This window comes from Mesocricetus auratus, unplaced genomic scaffold, assembly GCF_017639785.1.
Source record: "Mesocricetus auratus isolate SY011 unplaced genomic scaffold, BCM_Maur_2.0 Super-Scaffold_100041, whole genome shotgun sequence".
NCBI classification, from domain to species: Eukaryota; Metazoa; Chordata; class Mammalia; order Rodentia; family Cricetidae; genus Mesocricetus; species Mesocricetus auratus.
In genome coordinates this window covers 6,679,869-6,701,669 of record NW_024429218.1, presented here as the reverse complement: position 1 = coordinate 6,701,669, position 21,801 = coordinate 6,679,869, and the positions used below count along the sequence as shown (strand labels likewise).

The window sequence follows — 21,801 nt, the reverse complement described above, 5'->3', positions numbered from 1 at the left end:
AATGTGTTTCTCTTATTGGTTGATGAATAAAACACTGTTTGGACAATAGCCAGTAGAGGCAGGAAGATAGGCGGGACTAGCAGACAAGGAGAATTCTGGGAAAAATAGGCACAGAGAGGTGAACCAAAGAGGACGCCGTGTAGAGCCCAGGAACACAGGACATGCCAGGCGGTCTTCGGTAAGATAAGGTCATGCAGAAATACATAGAGTAGTAGTTAATAAGTAAGACAGAGCTAGCCAATAAGAAGCCCTAGTCACCAGCCAATAGTTTAATAATTATAATGGCTTCCGTGTGTTTATTTGGGGCTGAAGCAGTGGCAGGACCTGACAGGACAAAGAAAACTGCCACAACACTCTGCTGTTGCTTTTAGACAAAGTCCGTTTAGCACAAGCGGGCCTGAAACTCCTAATTCTCACCTCAGTTTCCCAAGTAATGAGATCACAAATGAGCATTTTTAAAAGTGTAGACCGGATGATATAACTCAGAGGGTACTTACCATACACAAGACCCTGTGCTTAATCCCAGAACACACACACACACACACACACACACACACACACACACACACACACACACACACACAGTTGAAATTATTTTTAAAATTATTCTTTTATAGTCTCTCTCTCTCCGCATCCCTTCTCTCCCTCCCTCCCCTTTGGTAAGTGTCTCTCTCATTATGTCCCCTTATCTCATTCCCCACCCCACCAAATGTTTATAGTCTCTCTCTCCCCGCACCCCTTCTCTCCCTCCCTCCCCTTTGGTCGGTGTCTCTCTCATTATGGCCCCTTATCTCATTCCCCACCCCACCAAATGTTGCTTCCTTCCCTTTGGTGTCACTTAACTAGGATGGCCTGCATGAGGATGGGAGGGACACTTCCTTGGTCTATGGCTCCTCTGAGAGTGATGGGGCCTCCTGGGTTCGTGCCCAGTCTTGTGCAGGCAGCCACTGCTGCTGTGAGTTGGTGAGGGTGTCAGCCATGTCACATTCAGAGGACTGCACTTCACAGAGCTATGCCATCTTTCAGCACTTACCCTCCTCCTGCTCCTCCTCCTGGATGGTCCCTGAACCTCAGAGGAGCAAAGGGTGAGACAGACATCCTATTTAGGACACTGCACTCAACAATCGCTTCTTTGACACAGTGATGAGGTATGGATCTCTGCAATGCCCTCTGCCCACTGTTAAGAGACACTTCTCTGAACAAGGCTGAGAGCAGGAAACTGCTTTAACAGTTGGGCTACAGCAACATAATACATCATCCATCTGTACTTCAAACTACTGTTAAGAGAATCCACTACCTCTAGAATCCTCAGCTATTAAATTCCCCATGCCTACTAAGATGGCCAGTCTGACAGTATATGACAAATAGGTAAATGGATTGGCAGAATGTTTGCTTAGCATGCAACAAATCCCTAGTTTGCACCCCCAGTACCACATAAAGTTGGGCATAGCGTCACATGACTGTGATCTCAGCAGTTGAGGGGTAGAGGCAGAAAGATCACTTCAAGGGCATCCTTGGCTACACGGCAAATTTGGGGTCAGCCTGGGCTTTATGAGAGCTATTTTTTTTAATGGAAAATAGATGAATATGGGAGGAAATCACAGGCTTTCTTGGTATCCTTTTCAGTTCCTCTTGATTTAGGAATGCTAACTTAGCAAACTATTAATGGCTAATGTACATAATTAATGCTTGCAAGCCAACTTTTAACAAAGCAATCAGTAAGCAGGGACATTATTGTGAGTGGTGATGGCCTTGCCCACTGCCCGCTCTCATTCTCTTTCCTCCCTCCAGTGCCCACGTCTCCTTCAGTGCCCTTTACTCTACCCTGCTCCTACACCTGCACCTCTACTACGTTAGGCTACAAATTCTAGCTGCCCTACACTAGACCTCTAGCATGCTTCCTACTTCCAAGAGAATAATACAAACAAACAAACAACTTTGGAACTCAAAGAAAGAGAAACCATATTTTCAGTAGCAACCAGGTGAATACTATAAACCATACAGAATAAAGCAAAACAAACACACTATTGCATTTAAACGTTCTTGATTTAGACTTACATATGCCCAACAATACACGAACAACCTTTCTAAAGCCAATGAATCTAAGGGAAGTCCTGGGACTAATGACTCCATCCCAATCAGATACAGGGCACAACATGTTATGAACCAATCAGCATTCATTTCTTTTCTACAAAAAAAAAAAAAAAGAAAAAGTAAAAGTTCTTTTTTAAATTCTCATAGGAAATATTATCTGTGAAAATGTTATAAAGTTAGACACAGAATGAAATTCTTCTTATAAATAATACATGGGCTGAGATAGACTGCAAATTAAATGGTAATTTCTAACATGATATTGTCAGAGTACACACAACTCTGGGGTTACAAATATTTCATGCACGGAAGAGAGAAGATAAGGCAATTACATCCTCTAAATCAGACTGGCCTCTCCTCCTTCTAAAGCCCCCAGTCTCTTTAACACAGGGTCTCAATGCATAGGCCAATCTAGAATGGAACTCAAAATCCTTCTCCCAGCCTCTAGAATGCTACATTACGGGCATGGGTCAGACGACCTAAACAGACAAGTTCATATCAAACATCTAATACCAGTTTATTTTGATATTATGTTTACAAAGGATCACATATTTAAAAAATTACATTTCATCTACAAAAAATTTAATCTTTTTAAATTTAAATTAGAAACAAGCTTGTTTTACAATCCCAGTTCCCTCTCCCTCCCGTCCTCCCCTGCCCTCCCCCAACACCAGCCCCTTATCTAATCCCCTTTCTGCTCCCCATGGAGGGTGAGGCCTTCCATGGACAATCTTCAAAGTCTGTCATATCATTTGGAGCAGGGCCTAGGCCCTCCCCTGTGTGTCTAGACTGCGAGAGTATGCCTTTATGTGGAACAGGCTCCTAAAGTCCATTCGTGTATACTAGGGATAAATACTGATCTACTGCCAGAGGCCTCATAGATTGCCCAGGCCTCCTAACTGACACCCATGTTCAGGGAGGGAGTCTGAACCAGTCCTATGCTGGTTTCCCAGCTTTCAGTCTGGGGTCCACGAGCTCCCTCTTCTTTAACTGTTTCTGTGGGCTTCTCCAGCCTAGTCTTGACCCCTTTGCTCATCACTCCTCCCTCTCTGAAACTGGATTCCAGGAGTTCAGTTCAGTGTTTAGCTGTGGGTGTCTGCTTCTGCTTCCATCAGCTACTGGATAAAGGCTCTAGGATGGCATGTAAGGTAGTTGTCAATCTCATTATAGGGGAAGGGCATTTAAGGTAGTCTCTCCACTATTGCTTAGATTGTTAGTTGGGGTCATCCATGTAGATCTCTGAACATTTCCCTAGTGCCAGATTTCTCTACAAACCTATACTGGCTCCCTCTATTATGGTATCTCTTTTCTTGCTCTCCTCTAATCTTCTCCTGACTCAAATCTTCCTGCTCCCTCATGTCCTCTTCTCCCCTTCTCTTTCTCCTAACTCCCTCTCCCTTCTTCCCATGCTCCCAATTAGCTCAAGAGATCTTGTCCCTTTCTCCTTCTCCAGGAGACCATGTATGTCTCTCTTAGGGTCCTCCTTGTTTCCTAGCTTCTCTGGCAGTGTGGATTGTAATTGGTAATCCTTTGCTCTATGTCTAAAATCCATAGTTTATGCTGGAGAGGATGTGGAGAAAGGGGAACACTCTTCCACTGCTGGTGGGAATACAAACTCACATAGCCACTTTGGAAATCAGTATGGAGATTCCTCAGGAAAATGGGAATTCGTCTACCACAAGATCCAGCAAGTCTACTCTTAGGCGTATACCCAAAAGATGCACATTCATACAACAAGGACATCTGTTCAACTATGTTCATAGCAGCATTATTTGTAATAGCAAGAACGTGGAAGCAACTAGATGCCCCTCAACTGAAGAGTGGATAAAGAAAATGTGGTACATTTACACAATGGAGTACTAACCAGCAGAAAAAACAATAGAATCTTGAAATTTGCAGGCAAATGGATGGAACTAGAAGAAACCACCCTGAGTGAGGTAACCAGTCATAAAAAGACATAGTATGTACTCACTCATATATGGATTTTAGACATAGAGTAAAAAGTTAATCTTATGCTATTAAAAATTACTACAGGTATACTAAGAAAACAGAGTATTGTTCCCAAATGCCCAACAACCATTATACGAAGTAATAACCATACTAGTAAAAAAATTATGTACATTTTGAAGTTTTCAGTTTAACTAGTTTTCTTTTAATATAAAGAAAAATTTAAAGATTGACTTCAAATTTATTTCTAGCAATATAAAATATATGAGCTTTATTGAATAAAGAAAACAGGTATCACCCAAAAGGTATTTCTCTAAATTAAAATGTTTTAAATATATATAAAATTGTAAAAGGACATGCTTTCCCACTAACGATATTTGACATAATATTCAATGACAGAAAAAAACACATTCTAGTCCACTTCTGTCCCATTTTCAAGTCACCGTATTGAACGATACATCATGAAATCGATGGTTGTGCATCTGGGGAATTTTCCAATGGAGCTCTCTTCCACTGGTGTGTATATTTTAATTTGTCTCATGTGGGTGTCTCTTCCATTTTGGTGATTGGCTAGAACAGCAATCTGTATCATGAATGTTCGAGTTGGCTTCTTATGATTGTCAGTTAAAGGAACATGAATCCAGCCACTTGGTTCCACCAATTCAAGTTGCTGACAAGAAAAAAAAAACCCAATTATGTTTTTGCTCTACGAATAAGTTTATAATGAATGTGTTCTAGAATTACACTTAAAATTCTGCTCACTGAGAGAATAACAATGCAATACTAACCACTTTGCTTGACCTACTAACCCATGGCTTCTTAACCCTGTAAGCCTCTATGTGACCCTGAGCATATAGGTAAAACAGATACAGAAAGCAAACATTCATTGATAACAAATCAGAAAAAGCAATTTTAAAATAATTCTTTGGTATACATATATTATTTTATAGATTATTAAAGACGGGTAGTATTTGAGAGTATACGATGTTAGAGCACTGTCAATATTTTTCAGTTGAATGATATCTTGATTTTAGAGTCAGGAATGCTGAAATTTCCACTATGCATAAATATATAGTACACAATTATAGAAGTATATTTAGGGTCATTTTAGAAATTATGGAGATGTTATCATAATCCTGAAACAAGAGCCACTGAAGTTCAAGTCATTGTTTAATTTGCTGTTGTTTTGTCTTTATCCTGTTCCAAATAAAACTTTTTAAAAAAATATCACTTTTATAGTTCGAGACCAGGAGACATAAATTTCATTCCTATATGACTGTTCTACTTTCTTGGTAAGAAGTTTAAGTTAAGATAATATAAATTTCATTACTATCAAGACTATGGGCTCCTTCCTGGTTCATACTTCTTTTTTTTTTCCTAAGTACTGGATGTGACCTCAAAGAGAAAAAGGAAACTCCCTTTTCTCAATGTATACGTGTACCATACACATACATTGAAAAAAAAAAAAAGAAATAAACCTCTGTGGATAACTAATTGATTTCTGAATGGATTCAAGGCCCAGCACAGAAGAGGAAACGTGTGCCCAATAGTGTAAACTTGGTCAAAAGCCCACAGATGGGAAGGTTATATGCCTAATAGGACGCCTACTGCTGTTGTTTAGCTAAACGGACATGTTATCAAGCTGTCATTTAAATACTAAGTTTGTATCCAGAGCTCAGTGCTGCTCTCAGCCCTGGTCAGAGAAGTTTGTTATTGCAATGGGTTAGGGTTAATTCAGAGACTCACAACTGGTCAAAATGCTGACAATAAATGACAATGAATTGATCATCCATAAGAGACGTCTATCTCATGCCCTCCAAGCGTCAGATGACATCTCAGAAGGAAGGCAGAAAGGATGCTAACAGCTGGACATAGAGAGGTACACTGTGAGGCTCTGGGACCATGAACTGAGGGCAGTCATGTTTACCTACACAGGACCTGCACAAGACTCAGCCTGTGGACATTCCGTCGAGAGTGGACAGGAACTCGTGAGGCCCCACTCTTCCTTGAGGGACTACTGGCAGTTAGTGGGGAGTATCACTTTCCTTAGTGGTGTAGCACTAATAAATTGTCCTTGTTCCAGGAAATAACTTCCCACCCATGCTCATATAAGCAATCATAATTAAACTCAGACATGAAAGTCAGAGGCAAATTATTAAAGATAATTGAAGGCAGACGTGAGTAAGAGGACTGTGTTGAGAGGAAGTGTTGCATCAGGAGGGAAGGGGGACTGATGATGGTACATGGAAATAACTAAAGTTCACTCTACATGTAAGAAACTGGCAAAGAAGAAAAGTAAGCCTCTGGCTGGGCCGCTATACTGTACATCTGTCCAAAGACTACACAGATAACTAGTTCTATTCAAAACTGCTATGTATTTGCTGAGTAGAGTGGTTTTGTTACTTTAATCCCAGCACTTGGGAGGCAGAGGCAGGCAGATGTGAGTTTGAGGCCAGTCTGGTCAATAGAGCAAGTTCAACATATTAAAATGCTTATAGAAGTGTTATATATAATTGTTTGAATACACACCAGTGGCCATAAACAGTGTATTCACATCATGGAATACTATACAGCAGCAAGGAGGACTGTACAGTATTAATCTATATTGAGGACTATCACAGATAAAACGATGACGCAGAGAATTTAGAAACAAGACCACACATAACATATTCTTTCACTGTAAGCAAACAAAGCAAAAAACCAGAGTATTTTGGTGACAAGAAGCATACTAGGCTTCAGACTTTGGAAAGTATGTAGAGGATTTCTTTAGGAACTTTATTTAATTGAGGGTTTTCTGTGAAAATTCAGTAAGCTTTTTACTTTTGTGTATAGTTTTCTTTGTCTGTATCAGCATTAAAAACAAAAATAGTTGTTTCTTTCTTAAAAATAACTCAGATTTTTCTTTCTACATTGCCATGCTCCCTGACCACCATATGACAGACACGTTCAGTGGGGTTCAGGGGCTTTCAGAGGCTGCCAAGCTTCCCATTGGCCGTCTCTGTGTCACAAGCCTTTGCTGAAAGGCAGTGAAAACGCTTTGGGCTTGTGATGCTTCACTGTGGAAAGCTGTCCTTGTTGCCCAGAAGGAGAGAGAAGAAATGCCACACCGTAATCTGCAGTGTCCACTGCTCCGACTCACCCATGACCTTTTACCTGCTCTTGCTACAGCCACTACTGTGCACTTCCTCAGTGCTGCCTGCAGCCAGTCTCGTGGTAGAAACAAGTGTGACCTGAAAGCTCGCCCGAGCGGCTCCCCACAGCGCCCTGGCAGCGCTCTGTTTCAGCAACTGAACCACATCACGCACAACAGCGATAAAAGAAACGCACACTACGCACGTGGCAGATGCTGAAGGCTGCAAAGCTCAAGAACGGGCAAGGAGACGCCACACATCACTGAAAATGAGTAAGGGCTGGGGCTGGAGGCATGGCTCAGTGGTGAGCGGGTTCGGTCCCCAGCATCCACACGGCAGCTCACAGCCTGTTACCTCCAGTTCCAGGGGATCTAACGCCCTCTTCTGGCCTACACAAACACTGCATGCAAGTGGCGTACAGGCATACACCCCAAACATGTAAAACAAAAGTAAAAATGTAATTGTGTCAGGGGTTCAAACACCTTTTGGTGAATTACTTTCATGTTGTAAAAATAAGAATGACTACAGGGACTTTTGGTCTGTCGTATGAGACATTTGACCCCTAACCCTAATTTCCTTTTAGGGTGATCAGGTCAGCAACTACCAGGATGCCTGTTAAAGGCATCTTCAGAATCTAGTTCTTGAAGACAGTTTAACTGTGCTCATCACAGGCACCTTCCAATGCCCATGCCCGATGCTGTGAACACTAAGCTTGGCATTATTACACTCTTCTGTAAGTCTCTTTTGTCACTAGAAAATAAAAAGATAAAACAACACTCAAAGTGCTGTCACCTCATCTAATGTTGGTAACAAGGTGCTCCATAGGATCGTTAAGAAGCTCACCTAGATGAAACCCAGCAGTGACCCCCTCAGCTCCTTCTTCATCTTGCTCAGCTACAAGAACACTGACTTCTAGACAGGTAACTTGTATCTCCTTACAGATGCTTCCACCCAGTCCACCAGGCACCCAGGTCAGATAAGGAATCATTTCAGAGGGCACATAAACATCCTCAATTTCACAGGTATTTACTGAATGACTGATCACTTTGTGCTGGGCACTATTTTAATAGGTTGAACTATACTGACTAAAAATAAAAACCGAGAGAGAGAGAGAGAGCGGGACGTCCGTCTTCTGGCTGCAGTGAATTCTTTTGTTCAGAAGTGTGCCCAGTGCCACACCGTGGAAAAGGGAGGCGAGCGTAAGACTGGACCAGATCTCCATGGTCTGTTCGGGAGGAAGACAGGTCGGGATGCTGGATTCTCGTACACAGATGCCAACAAGAACAAAGGCATCACCTGGGGAGAGTATACCCTGATGGAGTATTTGGAGAATCCCAAAAAACACATCCCTGGAACAAAAATGATCTTCTCTGGAATTAAGAAAGGAGAGAGGGTGGACCTAACAGCTTATCTTTAAAAGGCTACTAATGAATAATTCTGCTGCCTTACTTATTAAAGAACAAATGTCTTGTGATTTTTAATGTGTACCATAATTTAATTCATACGCCAAAATTCAGATCTTGAATGGTAACAATGTTTTGTTGGACATCCTGATTTAAGTAAAAATAACTGGTAGTAAAGTCGATATGATCTTTTTTAAAATAACAATTCCAGTTGCACAAGTACTATTACTGCTCTCCCTTTCTCAACATAGAATTGGACTTAATAATTGAAAGTTCTACTTTCCACCAAAATGGGGGTGTCACCTATTGAACGGTTTTCTACTTAAATTTATATAACTGGGCATGTGAGTATGTCTAAACACTGGGGAAACCAAAACCACTGTCTCAGAAATGAAAGGACTCACTTGTGTTATGGTTTATATTCACATCAGGCAATGGCTAAACATCAAGAAGTAACGGTCTATTCTTGACTTGATGCCATTTCAGTTACAATTCCCTAAGTCAAAGGATGCTGCCCTTTACCACTGCAAGGCACGTACTGTGGTCTATGCATAACATCAAATAGAGTATTTAGCACTTCTTTATCGTTGATCTATTAAGTTAACTTAGACCTCACTTTTTACTTCTTAATAATCTAAGACTAAGTTGTAATTCAGAACTGTCCTTGAAAGTCCATTCAGAAACACACAGAACTGGAACTTCTATATGTGTGACTGGTAGTGGCACTCTTTGCCAACTTATTAGATGGAAAGATTAAAATAAAGGAGATAGCTTGTAAGTTATTAACAATAAGAAGATAATTAAAAACAATCACGGATTGTAAAAAAATAAAAATGCAAGCAGTTTGTATTCTAGTTGGGAAAGATAAAACAATCCAAATACGTCATTACTAAGCATATCAAGTAATAAAGCAGCAGCACCGGAGAAAGAGAGAAGGAGCCAAAGCAGAAGCATTGCATGCAGATGCAGTTTTAAATAAGGTGAACATCCTAGACCTCATGAAGAGAATGTGTGCCAAGACTTGAAGGACATGTCGGTCCCAGCTTGGCCACACAATCTCAAAGTCCACCTCTAACATGGGCACAAATTACACCAAACTGAACTCTCTAAATATGAGAAAACAGCCAAGAATCAACCAGCATATGAACAAATAGCAAAATACAAAGTGAAATAAGAAAACAAGTTAAATAATCAAAAAGGGAATTCCAGTGAGAGGCACTTGGGGGGGGGATAAGATTTCTAAACAACACACAATTATCTCTAGTGACACAACATATCCATGAAACAAGAATAGAATGCTGTTATCTTAAAAACCAAAGAACAGAAAGAAACCCTAGAAATTTAACAATATGCACTAAGATGAAATGTTCTTTAAGAAACAGAAGTTAAATTAACTGCTTGAAAAACAAAGGGAAATAAGAAAATGGGAATCAATGCACAAAGTATTGTCAGTCTGACTTCTTGAGAACACAGAATACAAAAAGCAAAGTATCAAAGTGCATGAGCATGTCACAGACAGAGTCCCCAATAGACAGGGATCCAACAAAATGACAAGGCACAGCTCCATGAAAGCTCAAAGCACCAAGGATTAAGAGATTATAAGAGCTTCCAGAGAGAAAGCAGGTCATATGCAAATTATCAGAAATTAAAAATGGTTTGTATTTCTCAACATTTACACCGAAAACTATGAGGTGATGGAGAATGTGTTTAAAATAATGAAAAAAATCATTTCCAAGCTAAAACTCCATATCCAGCCAAATCATCCCTCAAGGGTGAAATTAAATAAAGTTTTCAGTCATGCAGGGTTTCAATAATTTACCTCCCATGTGGAGGATGAATTCCACCCAGAAAGGAAGCAAAGCAAGAAAGATGAGGACCTGGATCCAGAAATAAAGGATCTGCATAGAGAAGAGGTGACAGAAACCCCCAGGACTATAGGAGGGAAATGGCTAAGAAGATAACCATGCACGCCTGAAAGGGATTTCAATACAAGAAGTGTAAGAAGGGTCTGAGAGAAAACGAGGAGAGCCTGGGAGGCAGGAAGAGCTGCCATGGATGATGCAGTCTGACCCCCAGGGAAGTCAGGCTGCAGCGCAATCACAGTAACACTGGGCGGGAGACAAGCCACCTCTAGCACCCGTTATGCTCAGTCACAGGCTAGGAGCCAAATGTGAGATAGCCCTGCGAAGAAACACGGCAATCGCGTGCAGACAGCAGTACCGGGGCTACGCACCAGTTACGCCCTGCGGTCAGAGCTGAGAGACTCACGCTCATGGCCACCGGCAGTAGCCTTGTAATGTGTTAATGTGGGTGATCCACAGTTCATTTTCAGGATTTCCCTCTCCAAATCCTTTTCACTAAGTGGTATACAAGAGACATTTTCATGCAAAAAGTAAGGAGTGAGCCAGATGTGGTGGTCTATGCCCACGGGCCCATCTACTAAGCACACTGGATGTAACACCTACTAGACAGGCTTAGGAGTTCTAGACCAGCTAGGGCCGAAAAGGAGACAGGTGATAACTGCTGCCAGTGCAGCACAGTGTTGGGACACGCTGGGACCCTGTGGCTTCACCCCCGCATCTCCCAGGGCCAGGAGTGCAGCACAGTGTTGGGACACGCTGGGACCCTGTGGCTTCACCCCCGCATCTCCCAGGGCCAGGAGTGCAGCACAGTGGTGGGACACGCTGGGACCCTGTGGCTTCACCCCTGCATCTCCCAGGGCCAGGAGTGCAGCACAGTGGTGGGACACGCTGGGACCCTGTGGCTTCACCCCCGCATCTCCCAGGGCCAGGCGGAGAGCGCAGTGAGGCTGCAGCGAGCAGAATGAGGCTGTGGTCTTGTAATGCTCGAGCCCAGGGGGTCCCTGAGGACATCTGCACAGGCCCTCGCTCACCGGTTTCATCGGGGTAGCAGCACCTTTCCTCCAAGCCCCTTCAAGTCCTGGACTGCAAGTACATGTCTGAACGCCTAACATCCGAGAGGAAGGGCGTCAGCTGCTTCTGTAGGACGCTCCCATCACAAGGGTGGAGGCTGAGTCTGCTTCACTCCAGAAGGGTGAGCTAAGGTTTGCAGACGTGTGCCTTACGCCAATCTTCACGTTTAAACTCACAGGAACCCTGTGTGCCTCCACAGTATCAACTGAAAACAGCAACCTTACAGGGAGCCATCCTGAGTAGAGCACAAACGCCCCTTTGTACAAACATACTGACACAGCAGCTGAGTGGCATCCAGGACGGGGTGATACAGGAAAAAGACACAGAACTGAAACCCTGAGTGTGGTATTTCAAGCTTACATTGTTGAGCTGTCAGAGGAGCTAGAGATACAATGAACCTACAACAGGAGAAGGAGACTGCTAGTAATTTCAATAAAAACAGGATAATGCCCTAAAATGAAATTTAAACATAAGGCATATGTACAGTACATGTATGTGTACAATAATAAATGTATATGACTTCAGTAAATATCTATACAAAAAACTATACCAGGAAAATGAAGAAATCTATATGAGAGAGAAAAAAAACAGGCATTGATAATGCCACGCCTTTAAATACTAACACACATTATGGAAATCTGGACATCTGAAAAGGACTGAGGAGGAAGACAGTGTGAATTACTTACAGGTAGACAGAGAGACAACATCAAGCAGGGCTGACTCCACTCAAGTTTTTCTTTCTTTATGACTTACGCTTGGCACACTTAAACTCTATCGGGTATTCTTTTACTAAGTATATAGAATGACGGTTCAACCTTGCAGCAGCTCTATGGGGTATACTATTTAATTAATTTTACTTTATTTAAGAGTATAGGCGTTTTGCCTGCTTGGATGTCTGTATATGCTATGCATGCCTGGTGCCAACAGAAGCCAGAAGACGGTGTTAGATCCTCTGGAACTGGAGTTACAGATGGTTGTGCGCTGTGCTGTGGGTGCTAGGAATCGAACCCAGGTCCTCTGGAAGAACAGTCGGTGCTCTTAACTGATGAGCCACCTCTACAACCCCTGTTGTGTATATCTGTACACTGTGTGAAGATACATTGCTGTGATTGGTTTAATAAAGAGCTAAATGGCCAATAGCTAGGCAGAAGAGATAGGTGAGGCTTCTGGGCAACTTGAGATGAGACGCCACTGAGATGCAGAACAAGTCAGATTGTAAGCCACCACGTGGGCTTTGAGGTCTCAGATGCTCAAGCCAAACCCTGCTGACAGTCTCTTCCTGCTGCCTGGGGAATCTAGATGTAGAAGGCGCAGCTACCTCTCTCAGCAGTGTCCGTCTGCACGCCGTCATCTTCCCTTCCATCATGATAATGGACTAAACCTCTAAACTGTAAGCCAGCCCCAACTGAATGGTTTCTGGGTTGCTGTAGTAATAATGTCTCTTCATGGTAGTAAGATATTAACTAAGACAGTCATATGCGCGATAAAGGCTAGACAGCAGAGTTTACTTGTGCGCATGTGCGCGCACACACATGCGTGTGTATGTGTGTGTTATATGTGGATGTGCACACATGTGGATGCCAGAGATAGATGTCAGACATCTTTCCCCCACTGCCCTCTACATGTTTTTTAATGTATTGTATGTGTTAATGAGTGTTTTGACGTATGTGTACCACACAGGTGCCTGGTGCTCACAGACACCTGAAGAGATCACTGCGTCTCCTGGAACTGAGTTACAAACGGTTGTGGTTGTAGGCCATCATGTGGGTACAGAGACATGAATCCAGGTGCTCTGCAAGAACAGCAGGTATTCTTAACTGCTGAGTCATTTCTCCAGGCCATGCCTAATTTGTTGAGACAGTTTCTTACTGAATGTAATGTCCCAGAAGTCAAAATGTGAAAGTACTTTCACTGCCAAACTTCTGAACACCACAAAAGAAATAGAGTAACTACACCATGTCCTGGGGTAAGAATAAGCCAACACGTCCAGAAGACGAATAAAAGTGAATGTGAAAGGCCATAATCCTACCCAGTCTTTAAAGAAAGGTAGACCTTTGAAGGGAGTGGGAGGAGGGGGAGGGTCAGTCATGGAGGCTCCCAAGGGGCGGTGAGTCTGTGCAGAGAGACAAGTCAGGTCAACAAGGGCAAGGACGGCGTCAGAACCAGGCAGAAACCTGGTTCACACTGCTAAATGTCTGAATGTAAGCATCTCCAAAAAGCCTCAGGAACAAATGAAATAGCCCTCAAACACCATTTGCTTACAACATTTCTGATTTCCATTGGCCCTATAATTCATATGACCAATGTCTTTTTTTAACAGTACAAAAACATAAAATATCAAACCCACACCCTACTTTCAAAATTGTTGCATCAAATTTAGGTTATCTGCTTAAGAATAAAGTAACAGTATACAAAATTAATATTTTGGAGCAAGATGTAACAAATTTTATTTTATATAAATTTTAAAATCACTGGACTAACTCTACTATTTAAAGTGGGCTTAGATATCGTTTGACTTCATCTTGACGTGAACTGCCATCATTTTGAGAAAAATGTTAGCTTGTTTCCTAAAACTGCAACCACTGCCAACTATGCAGAAAAAGCAAAGGCATTTTTTGTTCCATTCACAAGCACCAACAAACAGCCCACTGGGGAAATGGCAGTGTGCCAGGTTGCCCTGTGAGCAATTGGGCTTCGTGGCAATCACGAAACTCAGGCCCCTGAGGCCCTTTGGAAAACTAACATGTTAAGGACTTGCGCTTTTATTTCTCTCCAGAAACCATATGTGAGATACATTTTGCTTAGATGGCAATCTTTTCCATCCTCTGGACTGAAAAAGAAAAGATTATGACAACTAGTAAGTCATTAATTGAGTGTAACATATGAGAAATTAAAAAGTACCACTGTCTACCAGATCTACTGACTAAAATGTAATAGCCTGTCTTTGAAGTACAGTAATCTGGTTCTGATCATCTGAATTAATAATTAAGATACATACAACTACCAGAAAATGCAAAAGGACATTTTTATTGATCAAGAAACAAAAACAGGTGAGTCTAAAACGATCTTTATGAGAAGTAAGTAAAATGTTAACTCAGATTTACTCTTTTATTAACTTCTACAGTGTACAGTTTCTAAGAGAAAAACAAATGATACATCTTATGGGCACTACAACTTATACTGAATTCCCTATTCCCTCGCAATGTTCTAAGAAGGAGTGGAGGTCTAACTGCTCATCGCACACTGGACCACACGTGTAAATGTAATGCCCGACTATGACACAGACCTCAGAAGTAGCTCAGGTGCAGATGAAGTGGACAAGCTCAAGAACAGAAATTACTCTGGGTACATAAATAAATACGATTCTTAACCTGCTTCTAGTACAGGAAGTAACTGTTTAGAACAGTGGTTCTCAACCTGTGGGTCATGACCCCTTTGGGAGTCACAAATCGGATATCCTACATATCAGATATTTATGACTCATAACAGTAGCAAAATTATAGATATGAAGTAGCAACAACATGAGTAACTGTATTAAAGGGCATAGTATTAGGAAGGTTGAGAACCACTGATCTGGAGTCAGCTGGAAATATTGCCAGGGGGAAAATGCTTAAGAATCTGAATTTTAAGTAAAATAGATGATATTTAAGATACTATTATGTGCATCTAGTCAACAGAGATTTCACTTTATAATAAAATAAATTTTAAATGGTGAACATTAATATTCAGTCACTCTCCATGTATATCTTCAGTAAAAGTTCATCATTTCCCACTCCCAATCCTTTCTAATTTCATAATTGTTTATTATTTACAGTATAAATATATAAAAGCCCTTATTTGATACTTTTTGATGTGCCCGTGACAACAGTATAACATGAATCTGTGACAACTTACCTTATAAAGGGAGCTCTCACAAATTGAAAATACAAGGACCAACAAGTGTTTTTACTACATCCATCTTTATTTCAAGAGAAATTTTCAGGGGGATATGAACAGCAGGCATTGATGCCGGCACAAGTTCCTACAGACGCCCCAGCAGGCAGCTCTCCAGTCATGGTGCCTTGTACAGCAGAGGCACTGGCACAATGGGAAGTCCAATACTATAATCGCTTATTTCTCTGTGCTTAACATACCAGGTAAAGACAAAAACAAGCACAGAAATAGCAATATGAGATGTTCTAATTCTTTTTAAAGGATGTAATTTACAACCATTACACAAACAAGGCAGAAGCACAGGGCGGGGGTGGGTGAAGCAATGTTCCAGAGGTTCAGTTTACAAGGACCTCACACACAGTTCTTTTTCTTGCCTCTGCAACTCTTACTAGAAACAGTATTATTTGTTAAAAATGCACAAGCTGCCAAGAGCTATGGTCCATCTAAAGCAAAACTCTTAAGATGGAAATGGAGTGCTAATACAAAAAGGGTAGGATTCTGTATACAAATCTCTGCAAAATCTATTAAAAATAAGGTGAAATTTTAACCTTTATATATCCTTTTGCCTAAAATGTATAATAATAGATAAAACTCTAGACCATATACTACTACATTAAAACAATCAGAATTAATGAAATTTCCAACCTTTTAATTAACCCTTTCTGTAAGTTATTGGGAACTCGGCACTAGCCTTGGTTCACATGCGGGAACAATGGGAAAATTTTCCGAATGGTTGAACACTAACCCTGACAAGTGCAGAGAGCCAACTACAATACATTATATGGTAGCATAACCTGCCACCCACGTTGCTGAGAGAACAGCTTTCAAACACATGCACTGAGCTGTAAAACCACAAAGTCCCTTATTACACAGTCTTCCTTACTCTAGGTGAAACATACCATCAATTTTTTCCACTATAAATCTTTCTCTATCACTACTTTTGAAACCCATTTAAAATATGTTATTTTCTGACAATGTAGAAGATGTCTTTTTTAAAGGAGAAAATAGAACAAATTTCATTCTCCTACAGTTTTACAAATAAAGACTGATACTACAGGACAAAAATCTCATTATTTTAGGGATCCACATTATCTAAGATGAGCTAAAAGATAAAACCCCATTTCTCAGCTTAGCATTCAAAAAAGAGCTCACCGCAATATTAATGTTAATAGCTAATCTGAACAAAAGAAGTACAGAGCAAATGCACACAGACAAGCATACCCGTGCACACACCCATGCACACACGCAGGCACACACACTATTTTCAGAAAGTCAAACACACTATTTCACTACTTTTTGGAGATTCAAGATGGTTAAAATAATTTTTAAATGAGTTTCCGATAATATTTGTGTCTGATTTATTCCTTTCCCAAATGCACCTCATATCCTTTATATTTCCTTTTCCCAATGCCCGCCCCCCAGGACCTATTTCCATCGACAGCTTACTAATTGAATTACAGCATTCCAGGAGTTACATGACATTAATGATTTTTTCTAGGGTTTTCATTAACCATATTGCTGGCAAAGAGAATTTTATTTGTAAATATTTCTATCATGACATGATCAATTAGTTATTCAAGTGGGCCTGTTCATAAGCTATAAACTCAGAAACGTAACAGTACTGGCCAACCATGGAAATTTTATCTCAACAATCTATAGCTATGTAATCCAAGTTCATGATCCATTATTTGATAGGAGCACCAGAAGAGAACCACAGTTTGCAATGTCCTCATCAAGATTTGTCCCCAAGTGAAGGACGTACTGCTACTTCTCTGAAACGTTATATGAAAACAAGTGTCTGTTCTACTTCATATAGTAACAAAAGCTCTAAGCTACCAGCATTATTTATATTTTAAAGGCGCATAAGAACATGTTATTGAGTATTTATTATGAGACCAACAATATGAAAAAGTACTAATAAGCTAGTAAGTGGAAAAATTAAGATTTGAAACCAATTCTACCTAGTTCACCTGAAGCATCACCGAGCCTAAAATGTGTAAGAGCAACTTGGATCTTCTGCTACTCTTATCATGGGCAAAGCTCTAACACCAAAGAAGGGTTATACTCAATTATTAACGAGGAATACCCTGAAGATTAATGGTTAAGTAAGGGTGTTTCGAGACTCATATGGTTAAATCAATATCAAACTTGAGTATATCCCTTCCTTCTCAAGTACACTCACAGACATAAATGTGCATGTGACCTTCCACACACACATGCTTGTACCCACATGCCTGCTCACATGTACACACACACCAACTATCACACATCAGTGTCTAAGGCAAAAAGCACTGTTAGTCATTCCAGACCACAGAACATGAAAAGCTGCACGATGCCTCTGGTGTCAGGGTGTCAGTTCCTTTCCAAGAATGACTTTTTTCAGAGGTTATAACAGTTCTCTGCATTTGCTTGTTTTTTATAATTGTTTGAACAATGTTAAAGAGGCATGTCCCGAACACTTCTAAAACTCAAGGACTTCTGCCAGCTTCCCCACCTTTGGAATGCTAAGATGACTCTCACAATTTGTTCACTGTTGAGCAGAAAAGTTTAGGAAAATAAATGTGTGATTAGGATAGACAGAGCTTTTCTGAAACTTTTAGCTTGGTTATGTCTTGACAGTTAAGATGCACACAAATCACTTCTTTGAAAAAACTTTTCCATTTACACACCCTACTGTATTAATTTATTGCTGTAAATTTTGTATTTCCAACTAAAAATAGCACATTCTTCAAGAAAAGGAAAAGTTTAAATTCTCAGATGGCAAAACCCAAAGCTGTCCATACTACTAAGTTGGCTATAGCTTTAAAATGGCAATAAAAATGAATCTCAAAACATAAAACACTTTGAGAACAAAGTGCAGAACTCAAAGGCAAGAGTTACTACACTACCAGAAGATCAATGTTCTGACATAATGACTCAGCCAGGGCTCTATTAGATTTTGTATTATTAAGTAGATAACACGAAAGGGATTTAAATTTCTTAACTGACCCTTTACACATAACAGTAATTCACTGACAGCGTGATTTCAATGGATTAAATCTGTACTATTCAAAACCAATAGAAACTGTATTTGCGTAAGAAGCAGATGAGCTTTTGGGGTAGACACCAAATGCCAAATAGCAATGATTTTTAAAAGTCAAAACTCACATTTCAAGGTTTCATCCAGCACCAGGGAACCCAACAACTCACTTCTCTCGATCAGACCTTAATACAGCTCTGTGCAGCTCTGTGCAGCCTCGAGCAGCAAAGTGAGAGCAAGGCTAGAGCAGCAGCCAACACAAAGCCAGAGGGAGAAGCTGGAGAGGACATAAGCTTATGGCTGAGATCCACTGTCACTGTCACCAGAGGACAGGACGTATGCATCATGACTGAGACTGAGTGTCCACTATCGCTCAATTTATGATGGATCTCTACATATCACATCTAAACTTCACAGTCACTAGATAGTCCACAACCGTGAATCTGTTTCTTTAAAGCAAATACCAAAAATTAAAAAGGGCAGAGATACTCTTCGATATTACAAAATAAAGAAATGATAACACCAAGATTCCAACTCTGATCTGACAGATCCAGACCTCAAGCAGCATGTGGCAAAGACAATCTAAACACCTGTTCCTTCTCTGGCTTAGCTCTCATCCCTCTGTCCCACTCTGAAAACAATACTTAAGTCCCAGATGGCAGATGATGGAACAGACTGGATTTCCCTCCATAAGCCGAGGGTGAGAACTTGGAGTTCAACAGCAAGTACACTGTGACTACAACACCCCAGGTTAAATGGAGTTCAGTGAGTCATGGGCATTCCATGCCCTGATAATCTGGACCTCAATTAACAGAAAACACTCAACTATCAATTACCAATTTGTCTTAAGCAATTCCCTCCTAACACAAGGTAAAAGAGGTATTATAAAGCTAGAACATCCCCACAAAGTCTCATGGATGAGCCTGAAACAGTAAAATGATTTTTTTAAATAATTATTGAGACTAACATTTCCCACCAAGATTTTATCAACTAGCTGAGCACAGTTTTTGTATGATCCTACCTTTTCATTTTTTATGATCTTAAACATGAAGCGGTTCCTACCTAAGTACTAAAAAGTCAAAGAGGGAAGGGAGGAATTCTTCTCATCCCTCACTCTGTGCTTACCCTCTAAGATGCCTTCCTTTGGGCATGATAAAATGTGAATTAGGAATTTACTAGGTTCCCTGGAAGTATACTTAATTCCCTTTATCACTACTGTCTCTAAGATCACAAAGCTCTACCAAAAAGTAGGGTTATAAGACAGGTAATTTAAGAACTATCTGCCTTTAGTCCTGTTCTTCACTAAAGCTAAAACAGATGCCCCCATTCACTATTTTTAAATTAAACATCAAGAGACATTGCAAGAAGGGGAAATGTGTAAAATATTAACTGAGTCTAGTAATTAAGCCAGGTATTTAGTCATAATGGAAGCTAGTAAACGCACACACACACACACACACACACACACACACACACACACACACACACACACACAGAGAGAGACACACACATTATTTAATAGGTCCAAATTTGTTCCTAGCATTTAACATAAAGTGAGTATCATTCCTGGTTCAGACACAGTACAGAGATTCTTTTACTTACAGACTAGCTTCCTAAGGCCCATTATTAAATCCACTTAAGCAGATATGCTCATTTTTAGTATAGAAACAATGGTTATATAATCTATTGGGGGCTAAGAAAGTTGACATACTTTCCTCTCTATCCTACCCCTCATATGCCTATAGATTAACAATAAAGAGAAATTCTAGATATTCTATAAAATCAAACTTATGCAGTGCTGCAGTCAGTACAGAATATTTACAACTGCAAAAGACCATACATACTTTTCAGGAAGTTTCTAATTTTAAAATAACAAAAATATAGGAATGTTTAACTCTTGCAGGAACATTCCACAGACCCAAGAGTAAGTCCTAAAGCAACTGGCATCATAGTTACTTCAGAGACATATTTTCTAAATAACACCTCTTTAGCAATTCATAAAATAGGAAAGTAAAGCTTCAAGATTAAATTCTGAGGTTTGGTAAATAAAATGTGTATAATGCTCAGTGGACAATGAAAACAAATGTATTATGGTTTATTGAGCTAATTCATTTTCCTCATAAATTTCAAGGAGCGTGTCAACAGCCAGAGTCATGTGTAAAATTATTAATGGACAGCACTAGAAGAAACCATCCTGAGTGAGGTAACCCAGTCACAAAAAGAGAAACATGGCATGTACTCACTCATATATGGATTCTAGACATGGAGTGCCAGCCTACAATCCACACCGCCAGAGAGGCTGGGAAACAGTAGGGACCCTAAGAGAGACATATATGGTACCCCGGAGAAGAAGGGGACAGGATCTTCTGAGTGGATTGGGAGCATGGGAGGAGGAGAGAGGGAGAAGAGGAGGAGAGAGGAGGAAATGGAACAGGAAGTCTGAGTCGGGGAGGAATAGAGGCAAGCAGGATGAGAGATACCATAACAGAGGGAGCCACTATATGTTTTGAGGAGAGATCTTGCACTAGTGAGATGCCCAGAGGGCTACAAGGATGACACCAACTGGCAATCTAAGCAATAGTGGAGAGACTACCTTGAATGCGCTTCCTCTATAATGAGATTGACAACTACCTTATATGTCATCCTAGAGCCTCCATCCAGTGGAGATGGAAGAAGAGGCAGACACCCACAACTAAACACTAAACTGAACTCCTGGAACCCAGTTGCAGAGAGGGAGGAGAGACCAGGCTGGTGAAACCCACAGAAGCAGCTGACCTGAACAAGGAGGAGCTCATGGACCCCAGACTGATGACTGAGAGGCCAGCATGGGACTGATCCAGACCCCCTGAGCATGGGTGTCAGTGAGGAGGCCTCGGCAATCTCTGGGGCCTCTGGCACTGGATCAGTATTTATCCCTGGCGTATGAATGGACTTTAGGAGCCCATTCCACGTGAGGGATGTGCTCTCAGCCTGAACACATGGGGGAGGGCCTGGACAGGATGATGTGACAGATTTTGGTGATTCCCCCAGGGAGTGCCTCATCCTCCCTGGGGAGCAGGAAGATGGGATGGGGGGCGGGGGAGGAGGGGAAGAAGAGAGAGCGGAATTGACATATGAAGTAGGCTTGTTTCTAATTTAAATAAAAAATTAAAATAAAAAAATGATACTACGTCAACAATACAAATTGCCCAGATAAAACAAGAGGCAGAGCCAAAATCAGGAGCTTGTAGAATGTTCTGCTCTCCCTGAAACAGTTCAGGGACATTGTCCTGTATCACATAATTGCATATTTTGTACCTTTACCTCAATTTCAGAGGCATTTCCACATGATCACTTGGGTTAGT

At 40.9% G+C, this 21,801-nt stretch overlaps 1 protein-coding gene across 3 annotated transcripts in view; it reads right to left on the bottom strand.

Moving 5' to 3' along the window:
- Nucleotides 1-4,259: 4,259 nt before the first annotated feature.
- Anapc10 (anaphase promoting complex subunit 10) overlaps nucleotides 4,260-21,801 on the bottom strand; it is a 57,560-nt gene continuing 40,018 nt past the window's right edge. For all 3 annotated transcript variants that reach the window (XM_013118876.3, XM_005077727.3, XM_021231613.2), the window contains exon 5: nucleotides 4,260-4,708. In XM_013118876.3, coding sequence (XP_012974330.1) covers nucleotides 4,478-4,708 — 231 coding nt within the window. In that variant the 3' untranslated portion in view covers nucleotides 4,260-4,477. The remainder of the gene's footprint in view (nucleotides 4,709-21,801) is intronic.